The sequence below is a fragment of the Corythoichthys intestinalis genome, chromosome 3, assembly GCF_030265065.1.
Source record: "Corythoichthys intestinalis isolate RoL2023-P3 chromosome 3, ASM3026506v1, whole genome shotgun sequence".
NCBI classification, from domain to species: domain Eukaryota; kingdom Metazoa; phylum Chordata; class Actinopteri; order Syngnathiformes; family Syngnathidae; genus Corythoichthys; species Corythoichthys intestinalis.
Genome location: NC_080397.1, coordinates 64238403 through 64258284, shown reverse-complemented (window position 1 = coordinate 64258284; position 19882 = coordinate 64238403). Strand labels below are relative to the sequence as shown.

Here is a 19882-nt window from a genome sequence, read left to right as displayed (position 1 = left end):
CTGTCATTTAGAATAAATGGAAAATTTGGACGTGCATAGCGAACAATGGCGTGGACGTGTATGGTCTGCAAAACTGCCATATACCACAAAAAATCCCACATGCCCCACCAAATATTGCGATAAACCAAAATCCATTTTGCCACATGGCAAATACCCCTTTGGTTCTCTGCTCTGCTGCAAAATTGAGAGAGGTCATATTCCAATGCTAGGGAAATTAGATTCATACAGTCAAGCTCTTCTCTAAATGTTTGTCCCACTTGATGGGATGGTTAGCACAGACGACGCGAGGCCAACTCAGCTTCTTCAATTTTTGTTCCTTTGAATAATGCGGATACCACTTTTGGTTCTTGCTGTCTCTCCAATGTTGTATGTGTGAGCAAATGAGTTAATCTACTTGGGGTGTGCCTTCCCACGATTCGACTTGATTACGTTTCAGGGTGCTACGATTCGATTATTGAACGATTATCATGGAATAACGATGATCACAGGCGTGTTTGTAGCATTACCGCTGTATTTAATCCTGGTTTTACATGTTCTACATATGGAGTAACCTTTGTCAATGCCCTTTCCATTGTAAGGTTCATCAAAGCCAAAATGCTTCCAAATGCTAGTTCTTAATTCTGAGAGCGAAATCTCTCGCTCAATAACTTCTGATGCCGCCATCCTCACCTTGTGCGTTCCTATAGGTGTCGGGACGGCAGGCGTGCCTTTTACTTTCATTCCGCCAGCAGTTGCTGTCATTATGTTACGATGAAAAATAATACTTTTGGAACATTTATGGATCGTAATCGAATCGATACGAGCCGAATCTTGATGAATCTAACAATCGATGAATTGACACGTCGCTATTATCAACGCAGTTCACCCTGCCTACCAAGTGCGACTCAACCTTCCACCGAGCAAACAGATTTCTCTTCCCATTAGATAGCGGAAGAAACGGAATAAAACTAAAAATTGGGGGCAAAACAGTCCAAAACCTGGTCGAAAATGGCACTTTGCCTAGATTTAGTCAGCTTACAAATAGGGCTCTCTGTTTATTCTTGACTGAACCCCTGGGGTTCAATCGAATCCCAGTTAAGAACCACTGGTCTATAGTCTAGACCCGAGTTGAACTCTAGACTCTTTATCAGACATCAATGCAATTTTGGTCTCTCATGAAAGCAAATTGTCAGACTACTGCCATTAAATCCCCCGAACACTGGCGACACGACGTAACATAGAATTATTAGTGTCTCCCTTTTTTACCCCAAGATCTTTGAGCTGATATTGTCAAATTAACCTTTAAGGACCAGAAAATGTGTCAACGCTAGCAGAAAAAACTGTTGCCATGGCTCCAGTTTTGATTGCAGCAAGATTTTGTCTTTGTGAAAGAAACGTTTGGTAGTGATATATTTTTTATTCAGCCAGCAAGAAGCAGCATTATAATCGTTTTGGATTTTTCTTTTATGGTTTTTATTTCCTTTTTACGATCATGACCCAGATTTACTGTTATTTGTGTGTTTTTTACTAGTTTTAGCGTAATTTATTGTATTATTTTTTAAATTCCAAATATGGCATATTTTCAAGAGCAAGATTTAAAAAGTTTTTATAATTAAGAGAGCTTTTACACAGTAAACTACAATCCCAAAATGGCTGTTTGACCGTCCTGTATTGTCGAAAGCTGAAGTTAATTGCATAAGTAACCAATACTGGAACAAGTACAGTGGTATGAAAAAGGTGAACCTTTAGGAATTTTTCACATTCCTGCGTAAAATCACCATCAAATGTGATCCGATCTTTGTCAAAATCAAAGTGCTTTTACGAAAACCCACTACACATTTTTAGGTTTTCATAGTTTGATGAAGATAAGATGCAAACAATGACAGAAGGAAGTAAATGAACCATCACGGTTAATATTCAACTGTCCGACAGACGGCCTCAGGTTTTGAATGCATTCTTCCATTAATGATAAGTTGTCCAGGCCCTGAGGGAGCAAAACAGCCCACAATCATGATGCTCCCTCCACCAGTCTTCACGGTGGGGATGAGGTGTTGATGTTCCACTTTTCCTCCACACATGATGTTGTGTGTTACTCCCCAGAAACTTTGGTTTCATCAGTCCACAAAATATTTTGCCAAAACTTCTGTGGCGTGTCAAAGTGCCTTTTTGCGAACATTAAACGAGCAACAATGTTTTTTTTTTTTTTTTTTTTTTTTTTTTTTTGACAGGAGTGGCTTCCTCCGTGGAGTCCTCCCATGAACACCATTTTTGGCCATAGTTTTACAAATAGTTGAGATATTGGACTGTACCAGTGATTTCTGTAAGTCTTTAGCAGGCACTCAAGGATTCTTTTTTTACATCTCTGGGTATTCTGCGCTGAACTCTTGGCGTCATCTTTGGTGGACGGCCAGCCCTTGGGAGAGAAGCAATGGTGCCAAACTCTCTCCATTTGTAGACAACTTCTCTGACTGTCGATTGATGAACATCTAGACTTTTAGAAATGGTTTTGTATCCTTTCCTTTATACAAATCAACAATGCTTGATCGCTGGTCTTCAGACAGCTCTTTTGACTGAGCCATGATGCACATCAGACGATGCTTTTCATCAAGACAATTCTTACCAAGTGTGTGTTTCATAGTGGGCAGTGCAGCTTTAAAGCACTCATCGGTGATGGGGCACACACCTAACTTAAATTGTTTGGTAAAAATTGCTCTTTCTGTCTTCTTAGGCAGAGTTCTTATTTTCTCCCTTCAGTCATTTTTTGCATGCTATCCCCATTAAAATATAGAAACCTATAAATGTTTTGGTGGTTTTTGTGAAAGCAGACTGCTTTTTCATCTTTGTGATTTTGACAAAGATTAGATCACATTTGACGGTGATTTTATGCAAAAATGTGAAAAATTCCAAAAGGTTCAGATACTTTTTCATACCATTGTATATTTACTATGAATAAAAAAAATTAAGTATAAAATGAACAAAGACCAAGACATTTTATGAAAACAAAATGTAGTTTGTTGTATTTTTCACCCTTGTTTTCTCAGAAATATATATCTATTATTCACATTAATTTGAATAACCTTGTCAACATATTGTGCCTTCAAGATGATTGTTCCACTTGTTGCAGGGGTGTTGTCGCCATACCTCCACTTGCTTTTCTTGAATATCATTGTTCCACTCGTCACTTTTTCACTTTGTCCTAGTGCCCACGACTAAATGTTGACAATAGTGATCCAGGAAGGCGAGGAGCCATAGCAAGATGCAATCATCCGTCCGTCCGTCCGTCCGTCCGTCCGTCCGTCCGTCCGTCCGTCCGTCCATCCATCCATCCATCATCGACGTGTATACGTTCTCTTACATAACAGCCTTGCGACATGGAGTTATGACAAAAATATGTTCAGCCCGATCTGGAAAGTCATTTGCAACAGTAAACTTGGTCATGAACTGGGCTAAAATCATGAGTACTGATTCAGGTTTTAGCTGATTTTTGTAACCTCTGTTTGTTAACCACCACAAGTTAAAGCTATTTCTTAGAAAATCGGAAAACTTTTTAAGCTTATACAACCCCTTGCAAAAAGTACGGAATCACCAGCCCCGGACGAGCATTCACTCACATTTTATCATGGAGAACAAACTCTGATCAAAAGCTTGAAAAAAATAATAGTTCAAAAGTGCAACTCTTTAGCATTCACTAACACAAAAAATAAATAAATAAAACATTGTGGTGGTGAGTAAATGTTGATTTTTTTTATAGTTCAAGTGCATGGAATCACTCCATTCTGAGGAAAAAATATGAACTCGTGAGAAATCATCACCTTTTCAAGAGTCAAGATTGGACAAGGTGATGATGCTGGAACTTTTGTTTGGTGCTGTTCCAGTGAGATTTACAAAGATGACTGCCTGAAAAGCATCAAACTTCCCTCAGTCCTTAATGATATGGGGATGCATGTCAGGCAAAGGCACCGGGGAGATGGCTGTGGTTAAATCTTCAATGAATGCACAAGTTTACATAGAAATTTTAGACAGCTTTCTTATCCCTTCAATTAAAAATATGTCATTTTCCAAGATGACAATGCATCATGCCACAGAGCTAAAACTGTTAAAGCATTCCTTGGAGAAAGACTCATCCAGTCAATGTCATGGCTTGTAAATAGCCCAGATGTCAACCCTATTGAAAACCTGTGGTGGAAATTGGGGGGGGGGAGGTCCACAGCAAGGCTCCGACCTGCAAGGATGATCTGGCAACTGCAATCAAAGAGAGTTGGCACCAAATTGATGAAGAATACTCAAGTCATGCCTCAGAGACTGCAAGCGGTCATAAAAGCCAGAGGTGGTGCTACTAAATATTAGGGATACGTTTTGATTGTTATTTCTTTGTTTCTCATGATTCCATATTTTTCCTGAGAATGGAGTGATTTTATATTTATTTCCCTGCACTTGCCTTTTAAAAGTAACATTTACTGACCACCACAATGTTTTTTATTCAGTCCTTTGTGTTTCTGAATGCTTAAGAGCTGCACTTTTGAACTAATTCATTAATTTTTTAAGCTATTTATCTGAGTTTGTTCTATATGATAAAATGTCCGAGGGAGTGCTCGTCCGAGACTGCTGATTCCATGCTTTTTGCTAGGGGTTGTTAAATCCCACTTCTGACACCAATGTGGCGAGCAATGATCTTATTCCTAACACTTGCTGACCTGGTGCACCATACACCGCACTACTCAAAGTTACAGCGCACTTCACTGAACACAACGCACATCATATAACACTGGCAACCACCACTTACAGTCATGGTTGCCCCAACTCCACATAATGCAATTCGGCGGAACATATAAGAATCGCTACAGTACTTTTGCTTTTGTTTAATGTGGTGCATGTTATTGCAAAGCTTCAAATCTCATTGTACTCTGTACAATAACAATAACGGCTTTCTATTCTGTTGTACTCAATTCTGTGCTACCTATTCTATTCAATTCTATTCTACGTAAAAAATCATGATGCGGATTAATTCCCTATCTTCAGGTGCCACTGTACTATGGTTTTTCTCTCCACATTCAAACTCCATACCTGATGAATAGTAGCTTGAACAGGTTCACCAGGTAAGCATGAGATGACAAATTTGTCTTTTTCCGTTTAATGATTCACCATGCTATGACACATTATTGCTTTGGGCAGATCAATGTTATCTATCAAAACAAAAACTTTCCAGCAAAACTTTCGGCGTTCCACCATAAAGAAAACTGCCAATCAAAGAAGGGGCTTGGAACACTTTGTCATATTGAAAGCGAAAGCCAGTGCCTAGCTAACAGGCGAGCCTTAACTTCCTCAAATAAAACCGCCAGAGTGCTAACTAAAAATAAATTAAATTGACACTTTACAACAGATGTTTAATCCCACGGCTTCAATCATACCGTAGCAATTGAGAGTTGCGCGTCAGCAACTTGATTATAGTCCATAGACTTCATAATTATATTGACGGATCACCTCCGTCATACACTTGGCCACGCCTTCAAGTAAGGGCCCTGCCCAAACCAAGCACACCAAGAGAAGTTATTCTCATACACACGCACGCAGCAATCTAACGCTGGGTTTAGGTTGGAAAAAGTACGAAAGCTGTACCGCATGCAAACAGGAAGGATTGTCTCAGGAGTGATTTGTTCGAGGATTCAAGATAATTATAGTTTTCGTACCATGCATGCATTTTGAAACGTTGTGAAAAAAATCAACGGGAGAAATTATCTGCTACTGCATTGATATCATAGTTCGCAATATTTCCGTAAAATAAATGCTAACTGCAGTTATTTTTGCTTTTAACCAATAATCAAGTTTGTTTTACGTCGATATCTATAAAGAATTCGGGGATTTAAGCATTTACACTCAAGAATTTTCACCAGAAAAGCTCTGTTTACAACAGGTGGTCGCTAGCTAGCAGACTAGCATTGTATTTTGACATATTTACGTGAAATAAAAATTTAAAAAAAACCTGCAGTTAGCTTTTTTATTTTTTTTGCTTTTAGCCAAGAATCAAGACCTTTTTACGTCCATATCTATAAAGAATTCGGGGATTTAAGCATTTACATTCAAGAATTTTCACCAGAAAAGCTCTTTACAACAGGTGGTCGCTAGCTAACAGACTAGCATTGTAGTTTGACATATTTACGCGAAAAAAAAAACAAAAACCTGCAGTTAGCATTTTTTTTTTTTTTTTTTTGCTTTTAGCCAAGAATCAAGACTGTTTTACGTCCATATCTATCAAGAATTCAGGGAACTGAGCATTCAGACACAAGAATTTTCACCGGAAAAGCTCTGATTACATCAGGCGGTCGCTAGCTAAGAGACTAGCATTGTATTTTGACTTATTTATGCGAAATAAAAAAAAAACCTGCAGTTAGCATTTTTTTTTTTTTTTTGCTTTTAGCCAAGAAACAAGACTGTTTTACGTCCATATCTACAAAGAATTCAGAGAATTGAGCATTCAGATACAAGAATTTTCACCGGAAAAGCTCTGATTACATCAGGCGGTTGCTAGCTAGCAGACTGGCATTGTATTTTGACATATTTACGCGACATAAAAAACAACAACCTGCAGTTAGCATTTTTTTTTTTTTTTTTTTTGCTTTTAACCAAGAATAAAGTTTAACATCCATTTCTATAAAGAATTCGGGGATTTAAGCATTGCGACACTAGAATTTTCCTTAGAAAATCTGTTGACATCAAGCGACCGCTAGCGACATTCGCGAAGAGGCTAGCATTGTATTTTGACATATTCACGTAGAATAAATGCTAACTGCACTTTTTTTTTCTTTTAGCCAAGAGTCGAGACTGTTTTACGTCCATGTCTATAAAGAATTTAGGGAATTAAGCATTGCGACACTAGAATTTTCACCAGAAAAGCTCTTTACATCGGGCAGCCGCTAGCTACATTCGCTAATAGACTAGCATTGTATTTCGACATATTCACATAAAATAAATGCTAACAGCATTTTTTGTTTGTTTGTTTTGCTTTTAACCAAGACTCGAGATTGTTTTACGTCCATATCTATAAAGAATTCAGGGATTTAAGCATTTACTCACAAAAATTTTCAACGTAAAAAATCTTTGTCTGTGATTCCACTCGGTCAGCTTTGACGGTCTCGCCAACAATGCAGGCCCCCTATTTATCGCCCCCGTGCCCCGTCAATACAGTATGAAGGCTATGCCTTCCTGTTTGTATGCGGTACAGATTTCGTACTTTTTCAACCTAAATCCGGCGTTGGATCGCTGCATGTGTTGAATAACTGCGACCGACTGCGAATAACTGAAGCTGGGTGTGAGACGGCCCGCTACTTGAAGGTGTGGCGCAGTGTCTGTGGAATGTGTCCCGTCAATATACAGTAATCATGAAGTCTGAGTAGCCTTAATGTACTTTTGCTTTTGTTTTATGTGGTGCACGTAATGGCAAGGCTTTAAATCTCATTTTACTCTGTACAATGACAATAAAGGTTTTCTATGATACGGATTAATTCCGTATCTTCAGGTGCCACTGTAGTATGGTTTTTCTTTCCACATGCAAACTCCGTACCAGAAGACTAGTAGCTTGAACAGGTTCACCAGGTAAGCATGAGATGACAAATTTCTCGTTCCATTTCATGATTCACCACGCTATGACACATTATTGCTTTGGGAAGATCAATGTTATCTAGGAAAACCAAAAGTTTAAACCAAAACCTTCCGCAATCCACCATAAAAGATCAACGATCACTGCCAATCAAAGGGGCTTGGAACGTTTCATCATACTGAAGGCGGAAGCCAGTGCTTACCTAACAGACACGCCGAGAATATCGATTTTTTTTTTCTCTCTCCGTGTTACCTTGTTTATTGCATTTTTCGCAGAAAGGCAGGGGAAGACAGTGAATGTTTTTTCGCTGTTTTTGTATTCCCTCATTTTTCACGGAAAAGCGGGGGAATACAGTGAATTATTTTTTCACTGATTTACACTGCTTTTCCACGCAAACCACGAAAAATGAGGGCATACAGCGAAAAAATATTTCACGGGAAATAGTGAAATTTTTTTGTCGCTGTTTTGTTTTTCGTGTAAAAGCAGGGGAATACAATTTTCGCTGTTCTCCCTCGTTTTTCGCAGAGTGGGGTGATTTTTTTCTCCCTGTATTCCCTCGTTTTTCGCAGGAAAGCTGGGGAATACAGTGAATGTTTTTCCACTGTATCCCCTCATTTTTCACGGAAAAGTGGGTGGATAGAGAATGAAATTTTTTTCGCTATATTCGGTTTTCTCGGAAATGCGAGGGAATACAGTGAACATTTTTTTGCTGTATTCCCTCGTTTTTCGGAAAAAACGTGGACACTGTGAAAAATGAGGGAGTACAGTGGAAAAAATGTCTCTCTTCCCCTCGTTTTTCATGTTTTTGGGGCAATTTGTGCCAATTTCGTGGCTCTATAAATCCATGAAAAAAATCTGCCATCCTTTAATGGCGAACAGTCGTCATGGCAACAGGGACATGTGGACATGGGCCTTAAAATGTAGTGTTACAAAAGGTCTTGTTACTACAGTGACCAAACTGAAAAGAACTTGACATGTATAAGTAAGAGTGACTTTCTGTTGCCACTAGTTGGTGCTGGAGAGTTTATGCAAATGACCCCTACAGGACTCTTCAGGGTACAACTCTCACCAAGCACAGGAAGTTTGGCGCATATATGTTGTATATCTGCTGAGCTATGAATGTTCAAAAATTTGTGGTGAGACAAAATGGGGACGGTCATTTTCACTTTCCTGTTTCCTGTCCTCAGTCTCAACAAAACTTTAATATTTTTCACCAGGCACCTGAATGTCTTAAGGCTCCCATGATGCAGAGGTCAATTGATTTATTTCCCATAGAGGAGGAGCCTGTCTTGTTTAAAAAAAAAAAAAAAAAGCCATTTCCTGTTCCCACTAGAGGGCACCAGGCCTAATGGGTAAATATTTCAATGCAGTTGTGGTCAGGCTGGGATACCTTTCATACATTGCAGATATAGAAAGACTGCACCTTGTATCAGGGAGTTATTAGTCATTTACCTAATATGGCATGTTGCAATAAAAATGGCCAACTTTGGCAACCCGCCCAGGTCTAGCCCATGAATGGAAAAACTCACAATTTTGATAACTTTAGGATCTCATATGTCTCATGAACAGTCTCACCAATTTTGAGGATCCAACTCCCTCCCTTGGCAACAAGGTCTCAAATGTGCACCCTGTAAATCATGAAAATTTTCACATCAATCCAAAATACCCGATTTTCTGTTAAGTTTTATGAATATGGGTGCAAAAGACTTTTTGGAGCAGTTTTGCAATGTGTATTGACTCCCCAAATTTCATCGCTCTACATTGAAAAAAAACCTAATAGGAGAGGCCTTTTTGGAAAAATTCAAGGGGGGCGCCACCAAGCCATTTAAAAATTATTAAAAGTCCACCTCTGCATAACATTGTATCCTTTTTAATATTAAAAAAGTAATATCGATCAACTTGCAATAAAAGTTAACTTGATTAACATTGGATTTGTTTGTAACAGAAAAGCCTTCAACCTGAGTTGTGGTGATGGCGTAACGATGACTGTGTCAATGAGCTTTCGATAGTTCTGTGGCAAGGGAACACGTCGCTCTGTAATTCATCATTAAGCCACTAGAGGGGTGTGGCGTTGTGTTTGTATGGTTTTCTTGTCGACTTTAGTTTTCTTCCGGTTACACAACAATGCAAACGGAGCTGGTACACTTAAATTTGGTTCTATAATGATACCGATGATGATGACAATAAAATTCCATTCCAATCCCGCGCCATGAAAATGAGTGACTTCCGGCTTCGGTCTTGCATTGAGGAGGAGGGCGCTGTGACGTGTACAGGTGAAGGCGTCCTCTTCACTAAACAGCGGTACTGTTGTGTATGAGGACTAAGGATTCAGCTGATTTTGCGGATTAATACGTTTATGTATGAGGAACAACCTGGCGTTCTGTAGGAGTTTCCAAGAGACGGGTAGTTACTCCAAGAGAGCCAGACAAGGGCGTAGGAGGTCCTTAAACCCTCAGCAGGATCGGTATCCACTCTTGCCAGAGCCTTACAAAATGACCTCCACTAGGCCATTGGTGTGAATGTTTCTGAGCAAACAATCAGAACAGGCTACATGAGGATGGCCTGAGGGCCCGACATCTTGTAGTGAGCCCCATGCTCACTGCCTATCACCGTAGAGCTCAGTTGGCATTTGCCATAGACCACCAGAATTTGCAACGATGCCACTGGCTCTGTGCTCTTCACTGATGAAAGCACGTTCAACCTGCGCACATGTGAAAGACGTGAAAGAGTCCGGAGATGCCGTGGAGAACGTTATGCTGACTGCAACATCATTCAGCTTGACCGGTGTGCTAGTGGGTTAGTTATGGTCAGGGGAAGAAAATCCCTGGAAGGACACACAGATCTCTACAGGTCAGATAATGGCACCTTCACTGCTAGTAGGTATCGGAGTGAAATCCTTTGGACCATTGTCATGAGATACGCTTGTGCAGTAGCACCTAGGTTCGTCCTGGTCCACGACAATGCCCAACCTCATGTGGCAGTAATTGTACCTGCTGTATCAATGAAGTATTTAGCATACGTTTTTGGGCACTTTATGTACATGTACTTTAGCTGAAAGCTACGACGACGCATTAGTATAAATCATTCTATGGAAAATAATTTGATGTTGATGCGGCAAAATACTATGGATTTCCTTATTTGTAAAACTGATTTTAAAACTCAAGATGCCTTCAATATCGTAGATTTTAATCGAGGCGGCAAGGCTCTTAACTAATGTTTGACTTAGATTCTCGTAGTAATATGATAACTTCTTGACGCACCAATAGGAGCGCGGCGCCGATGCATCGCTGCGGCACGGACAACATCCCCACTGACTCTACAATACATTAAAAAGAGATATTGCATCATTTTTCGTGGCACACCTGACGATCTCTCATGGCACTCTAGTGTGCCGCGGCACACCGGTTGAAAGGCACTGATCTAGAGGTCATTCTAAATGTAGCTGCTGTGTTAAGCCCTTGTACAAAAGCTACAAGCTTGTACATTCACTTTTTAGTCAACATATGCTTTGCCGATATTTTCCAATATTCTTTAAAATGCGTCTGTCGGCCTCTCGATAATTTTTGTTTGCCGCGGCCACAGTTCTCTCCCGGGTCAGCCCGGCTTGAGCTGCGTCTCCTCGCACTGGATACTGGGGAGGTGCTCCCTGGTGTCATAACGCTCGCCCATCCCGGAGTGGGGTGGGGGGTTGCGCTTCCGCCCCCGTCTGCCTCTCTGGGGCTGCGGTGGCTGCTGCCGCCCTCCCATTGGCGGGCTGTTAGTGTGGCCTTCTGGGGCTCGTGGGGCCTTGAGTCCCTTGTGGGGCCTTGAGGCTGCTGTCCCCTGCCGGTGGGGTGGTTATCCCGTGGTCTCAGGTGCTCGGTGTGGCGTCTGTCTGGGCTGGGGTGGCTGCCGCCGCGGTTTGGGGTTAGGGGTGGGCAGCATGTTCAGTGGATCAGGGTCCTGGTGCTTTTCCCGGCAGGTGGTCCAGGTGGATGGGGCTGCGCCTGTGGGAGCCTGCCTCTTAATTCACGCACACTTCACTTCGCACTGTAAATATCTATCACCATGGCACCTACTCTACATACTCATTCATACTTCCAGGGAGAGTCGGAACGGGGCCGTACAGTCCTGGGCCGGCTGCCCCTTGATTTTAATGCACCACACACACTGAGGGTGTAGGATGGATGGGACCTGTTGGGGGCGGGGTGACTTCACTGTTGCCTCCTTGCAGCAGGCCCCACTATTCCCGCACCTCTTTTAACGCACCAAAAACATCATACTCCAAGGGGGAGTGGTGGGACAGGCGACTGGGTAGAATCTCATAGCGGCGGTCCCACTAGCCTAAACCAGGCTCTATTTTAATGCATACACAGCACTACCCTCCCCACACAATCCCATCATGGTGTTTGGTAATAGCTGCGGGGAACTGGCAGCCACAGTAATAGGGTGGTAGGTGGGTCCCACACTTTTTATCTATGGCGTGGCTCCCGGGACGCGGTCTCCCCTCTGCCTGGGCTGCTGTCCCAGAGGCGCCAGTCTCGCGCTGCCCCGCGGCAGCTTCTCAGCATCGTCCTGCCCCCACCTTCCCCTGTCTTTTCTGCCTAGTTATCTGCCACCCACCCGTGGCAAGACGCTGCCTGGTGCCGGCAAACTGGCTGGGTATCACCTGCTTCAGTGGGGGGCACTGCCCTGCCCTGGGCTTGGTGGCCCGTTGGGGGTCCCGCAATGTGCCGTACTGGTCGGGGGGCTGTGGCTTGTGGGCCGGATGGGGGTGGTGGTTGTTGGCGCGTTCCCTTATCCCATCCCTGAAGGCCAGTTGACGGGGGCGCGAATCGCCAGGGTGACCACCCGGGATGACAACGGCTCCTTTGCTAGGTTGCGGAAGGAAAGATGGGCTGCGCTGGCTCGCCCCGATTGGTTGGGTGGGGGGGCGTGGCCCTGGGGCGGCGCCCGCGCGGCGTCTCTGCTCGTTTGCGGCACTGTTGCGTGCTTGACGGGTTTTGCACGTGGCTGGATGTGGTGGGGCGCTCGGGTGGAGGACCTTGGTGTCAGGATTGGCAGTAGGATGGCGTAGGGTAGGATGCCAACAAACTCACACTCACAAGGGATTCACACAATTACTGGGTTCTAGATCACAGGGCTCATTTGTGTACACTTCACCTCTCCCAAACACTTATCTTTTAGACCCCCCCAACTCTTTCCTTGGTTGTCGGGCCCCCCCACGTGTTGTCAACCGGAAATACATCCTATAGCTATTATATCTATAGCTGTTGATTGCACCAACATTTCCATAGTTAGTGTAGGCGTTCAATGTAGTTCTTGTTGTTTTTTGTTTTTCGTTTCTTTTGTTCCCCCATAACCCCATCCTGTTTGCTGCTTTGACTTATAATAAACAAGGTATGTTGAATGATCCCAATGGGACTGTCATACTCCCATGTGAAACATTAAAACTGTTCAGACTAATCGAACACTCAGATTTCCATTCTCCGTGTCAAACAGCTGAATAGGACAGATTAAAAAAAAAAAAAAAAAAGAGTGGCAGAGAGAATGAGGAACTTGGTGTGGTTGAATTTTCAAGCCTGAAGCTAAACGACAAAGCGAGAGATAATAGCGGGAGAGATAAACAAAAAGTTACAGGACATCCATTGTTTCTCAAATCTGTAATAACATATAATAGCTGTTCTATGCTGTTGTATTTCTTGCCAATGATCAAAAGCAAAACTTTGGCTTGCTTTGTGTGGTGTTCAGAAGAACCAGTTTGAGACATGGTGCTACCAGCTCACGCCACGCCTGCGAATCTCTCAAATCAGACTTAAAGCCACATTGTATTACAGTACAGGAAAGCCCGCCCCATTTGACTTAAGACTGCTACTTAAGACGTGAGCGCGGACAACGGCGTGGAGATGTTCTTAACCTTCCAGCTTCCAAGTCTGCCAATAATTGTCCTTGCTTTGGCCAAGCCCGCGCTTCAATTCATCTCTCAGGAAGGTGAGTGCATGAGGAGCCGAGTTATGCTGGTTGAATAAGCAGGTCCTGCAATGTCAAAGTCCAATTATGCCCCACCGGTCGGGTAGCTGGAGGGGTCTGATTTACAAAACCTGAAAAGTATGACATGATTTATTTAGCAATGCAATTTGAGATCTTTTGATTCAATCTAATGGCTGACTTCTCAAGAGGTAGCCGTGCCTCTTGCAAAATTCTGCATCTATGTATTTGTGTGGAAAATAGTGCGGACCTCTGCCGATGCAGTTTTCTTCCTGGTACTCTTTTCCAATTTTCAAAAGCAATGACATGCTGGAGATCCAATTCTCATGCAAAAATGTTTTTCTTTGCTGATTTTCTGTGAATGATTGGATTGGTAAAGTCACACAGTGTGGCTCAAAAACAGTTTAGTTCAATTTAGTCTTGGAAAGTGAAGTTACTACTTTGTAAAATCGACAATTACCAGTTATTCAATTATGAAAGTAACGACTTTGAGTTAGTCATTTTTTAATATAATTTTTAACAATATAATGTAAAAATGTTTATTTCTACCATGAAAAGCCTACACTCTGTGTTATGTGCACTTGCCATTGCAGCGTGTTAGTGTTTGTTCAACAGGAGTTTTGTGTGTAAACCGGGTGTGTGTCTGTGTTTAAAATAGAATAGAATACAATAGAATAGATTTTTTTTTTCACTGAAACAGTGTTTTCCTCAACCACGACTATAGCAAAAATATTTCATTGAACAATTTTTTTCATGACGATTACGAGACGATAACGAGCTTAAAACGTGTCTTGGGGGACTAAAACATAGCGCCGCAAATGCCAGTTTTCGTCTGACATGACGAGAACAAGACAAAAATGCGCCATAGTTTCTGTCACATGTTGACAATGTGTAGTTAGCGTACCTGTCAAGTTGTACAAGTGAGCACTGATTTTTAAATGTTTACGCCGTACGTTCAAAATCTACGTTTTTCGTGAATTACGTTATTTCTCTGTTCGGATTTAGTCTCCGTTTTGGCAAAGAGACAATGTGTGTTACTACGGTGGTTGAAGTGTTGTGATGCTGTAGCAAACGCGATGCTAGGCTAGGTGGCTCCAATATTTCCTGACTGTAGCCGACAGCCTACAATCTACGCCTAGATATCAAATGCTTATTGAACTGCATGCGAAATGACGGACGGCGGCGTTAGTAAACGGCCGCCATTTTGAAGCAGTAGACTTCTCAGAAAGGCTCTGTTGTAGTGAATCTTCCAAACTTTTGATCTAAAATACTCCTAAAATCTTGATTTGAATCCATCTTTAAATGATGACAGTTTTAAAACTTTCACATCAAAATGAAATAGATGACTTCGACACATAGCAAAGGTTACTATGTTTTTTTTTGTTTTTTTTTTAATGAAAAAAAAAACAACAACATGAAAGGTAACACCAGTTACTTTGCCAAGTAACTAATTACTCTTACCTTCAGGTAACTGAGTTACTAACTCAATTACTTTTTGGGAGAAGGCGTTTGTAACTGTGGGGTTGCGTCTCCTCTTCCCATCCCTGAGGGCCGGTTGGGGGGGCGTTGGTGGCCCGGGGAACCACCCTGGATCCAAGGGGGGTGACAATGGTCCCTTTACTGGGCTGCGGGAGGAGGGATAGGCTGCGCTGGCTCCCCCCGCCTGCCTTCCCGCCCTGAGCTGGCTGGGTGGTGGGCGCCGTGGCCCTGGGGTGGTGCTTGTGCGGCGTCTCCATTCGTCTGCATGGCTGTCGCGTGTTTGATGGGGCTCGCGCACGGTTGGATGTGATTGGGCGCCCTTGGGTGGGGGGCCTCGTGCCGGGATTGGCAATGGGGCAGCGTAGGGTCGGTTGTCAACGGGCTTACACTCGCAAGGGATTCACACTATTAATGGTTTCTAGATCACAGAGCTGATTTGTGTACACTCCAACCCTCCCAATCACTTATCCCCCCCACCCCTTCTTTCCCTGGTCAACAGGCCCCCCACATGGTGACAACCGGAAATACATCTCGCTGACGATGGCACCAACATATTCATACTTAGTGTAGGCGTTCAATGTATTGTTGTTGTTTGTGTTTTTTCTTGTTTTCTTTTCTTCTGTTCCCCGTAACCCCTTCCTGTTTACTGCTTTGTCTTAATAAACGAAGTATGTTGAATGATCACAATGGGAGTATGTCATATGTATGTATGTATGTTTAAACCAACCGGACAGACTTCCATTCTCAATGTCAAACAGCTGAAAAGCACAGGTTTAAAAAAAAGAAAAGCCATACTTGTCGGTGGGAAAGAAAATAGAGATAAAGTATAAAAGCAACAAGACAAATACAATACAATAAAACAATAAAAGTGCAATGAAGGACAACAATACAGTAAAAACAAACAATCGGGTAAAGTGCAATAAAGAACAGCTAAAACAGGAGACAAGAATACAGTATGAGGTAGGATATATCAGCATTTGTTCGGGACCCTGACAGCTGTTGGGTAGACTGTTGATGAGCTGGAACGCCATCGGGAACTCATCACACATCTTTGTAACAAAACAATCTGACCAGCAGCAGAATATGACAAAATCATGCCAGTCATCGTAGGCTACTAGCTTTGCTTGCACAGCTATTCTCCCGTTCAAGGCCATCTGCGTCATCACCCCTAGCGTGCATTGCGCGCGCAAAACATGGCACCCTCCGTAGGTCAAGACATATTCTAAATATTATAGCTTTTTAAATGAATGGCAATAACGTTGTCAGAGTTTGGTCCGCATAGCCGGTAGTAAGTCTGATCTGTTTCTAGTTAGGGTTGGACTCTGCCAAGGCTGCCCTATATCACTAATTCTTTTCATAACTTTTATGGACAGAATATCTAGGTGCAGCTGAGATGTTGGGAGGGTCCGGTTTGGTGGCCTCGGTATTGCATCTTTGCATTTTACAGATACAGTTACGTCGGCGTCATCAAACCTTCAACTCTCACTGGAGCGGTTCGCAGCAAAGTATAAAGCGACTGGGATGAGAATCAGCACCTCCAAATCTGACGCCCTGGTTAGGAAAAGGTGGAATGCTCTCTCCGGGTCAGGGATGAGGTCCTTTCCCAAGGGGAAGAGCTTAATTATCTTGGGTTATTGTTCTGGAGTGACAGAAAAATGGAACGGGAGATCCATAGGGGGATCGGTGCCGAGTCAGCAGTGATGCGGACTCTGCATCAGTTTGTCGTGGTGAAGAGGGAGGTGAGCCGAAAGCCCTCTTTACACCGGTCGATCTACGTTCCTACCCTCAGTTATCATCAGGAGCTGTGGGTCGTGACTGAAAGAACGAGATCCCAGATACAAGTGGCAGAAATGAGTTTCCTCCGTAGGGTGCCCGTGCTCTCCTTTAGAGGTAAGGTGAGAAGCTCGGTCGCTGTTGCAGATCCGATGACTCGGGAATCTGATTAGGATGCACGTCTCACTGCGAGGAGACCGACCTGGGACACGCTGGGGAGACTGTCTCCTGGCTGGCCCGGTAACCCCTTGGGTTCATCCCAGTAGAGCTGGATCAAGTAACTGGGGAGAGTTAGTTTAGCATGTTTCGGTTACTGAGAGTAGATGAACCAAACCAAGTAATGATTCTGAATGTGAGGATGGATTGAAATTTGCACAGTGTCAGATCTATTTCACTTTTCCATTCTAAGCACCTATCAGGTATACACTGAACTCTGGTTAAATCCCAGGATTTAAACGGGTAGCCCTCATGTCCGAAAGCAATTTCCCAGGTCGACTGACATGGAGATGACATGGACATTAACCGTGTCGCGTCGTAGAATAATGTCCATGACTTACCCGGGATGCGGCATGTGTGAAAGCAGCCGTTTGATTCCCGGGTTGCGGCGCAAAGTCTGATGACGTAAATATCATGGCGGGCCGATCGTCATTTACTCTTTCTTCGCAGTAAGACGAAAAGCGGTAAACAAACATGGCAATTATCAACAGGGCAAACTAAGATATCAAAATTAAAATTGGAAACATAATGAAGTTAAACAGCTAATGAGTCTTACAGCTGAGGAAGAGACTGTCCATTATCCAATTCGGAAATGTGGGGCTCATTTTGTTGCCTATGCCGACCAAAAATGATGTAATGTCTGGGTTATGATGTCACCAACACGGGACAAGTCTGAAGGTGTCCAACCCGGGTAATTCCCGGTACATCTCCCATATCTGAAAGCCATGAAACGGGTAATCCCACGCACTTTACACGGGAATTTAGTGGCATATAAATCTGAAAGGGGCTTTAGACTCATCCTGACACTCCTTTCTTACAGGTAGTAGTACGCCTGTCTGTTGTTGTGGACTTGTGCATTTACCCGCTGTACCTTTTTTCAGGGACCTTGGCGTGGGCAACGGGACTTCACCGCAACTGTCGACCGAGAACAAAAGAAGACGGGACAACATGCCGGTGGTGCTGCACAACATTGAGGCCGAGCAGGTAGGAACAAAAAGGATGCCAGCTCTTCCTGTTGTGTTTCACTGCCCTTGCAAACAGTGAAACCCCATTGTTATCTTGTACATCATTGAAAAAATACAATTTTGTATTAAAATCAGTTTCGCATATACCGTATTGGCCCGAATATAAGACGGTGTTTTTTGCATTGAAATAAGACTGAAAAAGAGGGGGTCGTCTTATATTCGCGGTCTAGACATTATGCCCATTCACGACGCTAGATGGCGCCAGATATCATTGAAGCAATGTTCTGTCATGACAGATCTCAGCTACTCTCAAGTTTAACCAGTTTGCATTATTTTATTGCAATGTTTTTCCTTATTCAGATTTGTTTCAAGACTACAGTTAGTTATAGATTTCGCTTTGATGGTTAATGCAGTTATTGCAAATTTCATCGTTTTATCACAATAGATTGGCTTCTGGTTTTTGAAATGTAAATAAACCATTTACGAATGTGATTGCACTTTAGTTTACATATTTAAATGTTCAGATATTAAGATTTGAATGAGGCAAAATAACATGCTTTTTCTCTCAAATACATTGTTATAATCATTTGTTTCGGATGTACTGTAATTTTCTGTATAAAAATTAATTTGGTGTTCAAAAAGTCTTTTTTTCAAACTAGACTTGAAACAGAGGGGGTCGTCTTATAATCAGGGCCAATACGGTATTTTTTGTTGTTGTTGTTGTTACAATCACTTTACAGTAAGTAATTCAATAGCCTCATGTATGTGTATGACCTGTTGTTTTATTGAGTGTTATAGGTTTTACTGTGCCAAAAGCAATTTTCTTTGTATTTCGGTGTCCCACCTCCTCCAAAACAAAAAAAACAAACAAAAAAAAAAGTAATTCTGGATGCACAGCGAACTTTGTCAGGGAGTTCCGGCAAGAAATTTTAGTCACTTTCACGGGTGTGTGATTCTCATAAAGCTAACCAAAAAAAAATTATTTTTTTTCTCAATAGTCTTATGTATTTTCTGTGAAGAACCCAGAGAGGGTTATTTGGTTATTATCAATTGAATTAATAGTGTTATTATTTATTATAATATTAATAGTGTTATTATTATTATTATATTATCTTATAATTTATTATCAGGGGTGTCAAACGATTAAAAATTTTAATCGAGTTAATCACAGCTTAAAAATGAATTAATCGTAATTAATCACAATTCAAACCATCTATAAAATATGCCATATTTTTCTGTAAATTATTGTTGGAATGGAAAGATAGAAGACGGATATATATATTCAACATAGAGTACATAAGTACTGTATTATAACAATAAATCAACAAGATAGCAATTAACAGTTAATAAAAACATTAACTGTTAAAGTGATCCATGGAGAGAAAGACTTGTAGTTCTTAAAAGATAAATGTTAGTACAAGTTATAGAAATTGTATATTAAAACTTTTCTTAATGTTTTTGTTTTAATAAAATTTGTAAAACTTTCAATCAAAAAATAAACTAGTAGCTCGCCATTGTTGTTGTCAATAATTACACAATGGTGCTGAAACCCATAAAATCAGTCGCACCCAAGCGCCAGCAGGGGGCGACAAAACACCCAAAAACACAAGTAACAAGTGCACATAGGGTTAACCCCATCATTTTAATCTGTTTGAGCGGGGCAAGTGCGTTAAATGCGTCAAATATTTTAACGTGATTAATTGAAAAAAATTAATTACCGCCCGTTAACGCGATAATTTTGACAGCCGTATATATTATATTATATATATATATATTTTTTTTTTAAAAAATTTTATTTACTTTTGTTCTGTGAAGAATCCAGAAAGCGTTATTTGATTGTGGCTTTCTGAAAAACAATACATTTTTACATTTAGGCACTCCTGCAATCGTCACACCTTTTCTGTTGCAA

General features: G+C 41.8%; 1 protein-coding gene across 1 annotated transcript in view; it reads left to right on the top strand.

Annotated features, from left to right (window-relative positions):
• nos1 (nitric oxide synthase 1 (neuronal)) overlaps positions 1–19882 on the top strand; it is a 153227-nt gene that overhangs the window by 34611 nt on the left and 98734 nt on the right. Inside the window, exon 3 of the mRNA XM_057831649.1 lies at positions 17890–17992. Coding sequence (XP_057687632.1) covers positions 17890–17992 — 103 coding nt within the window. The remainder of the gene's footprint in view (positions 1–17889; positions 17993–19882) is intronic.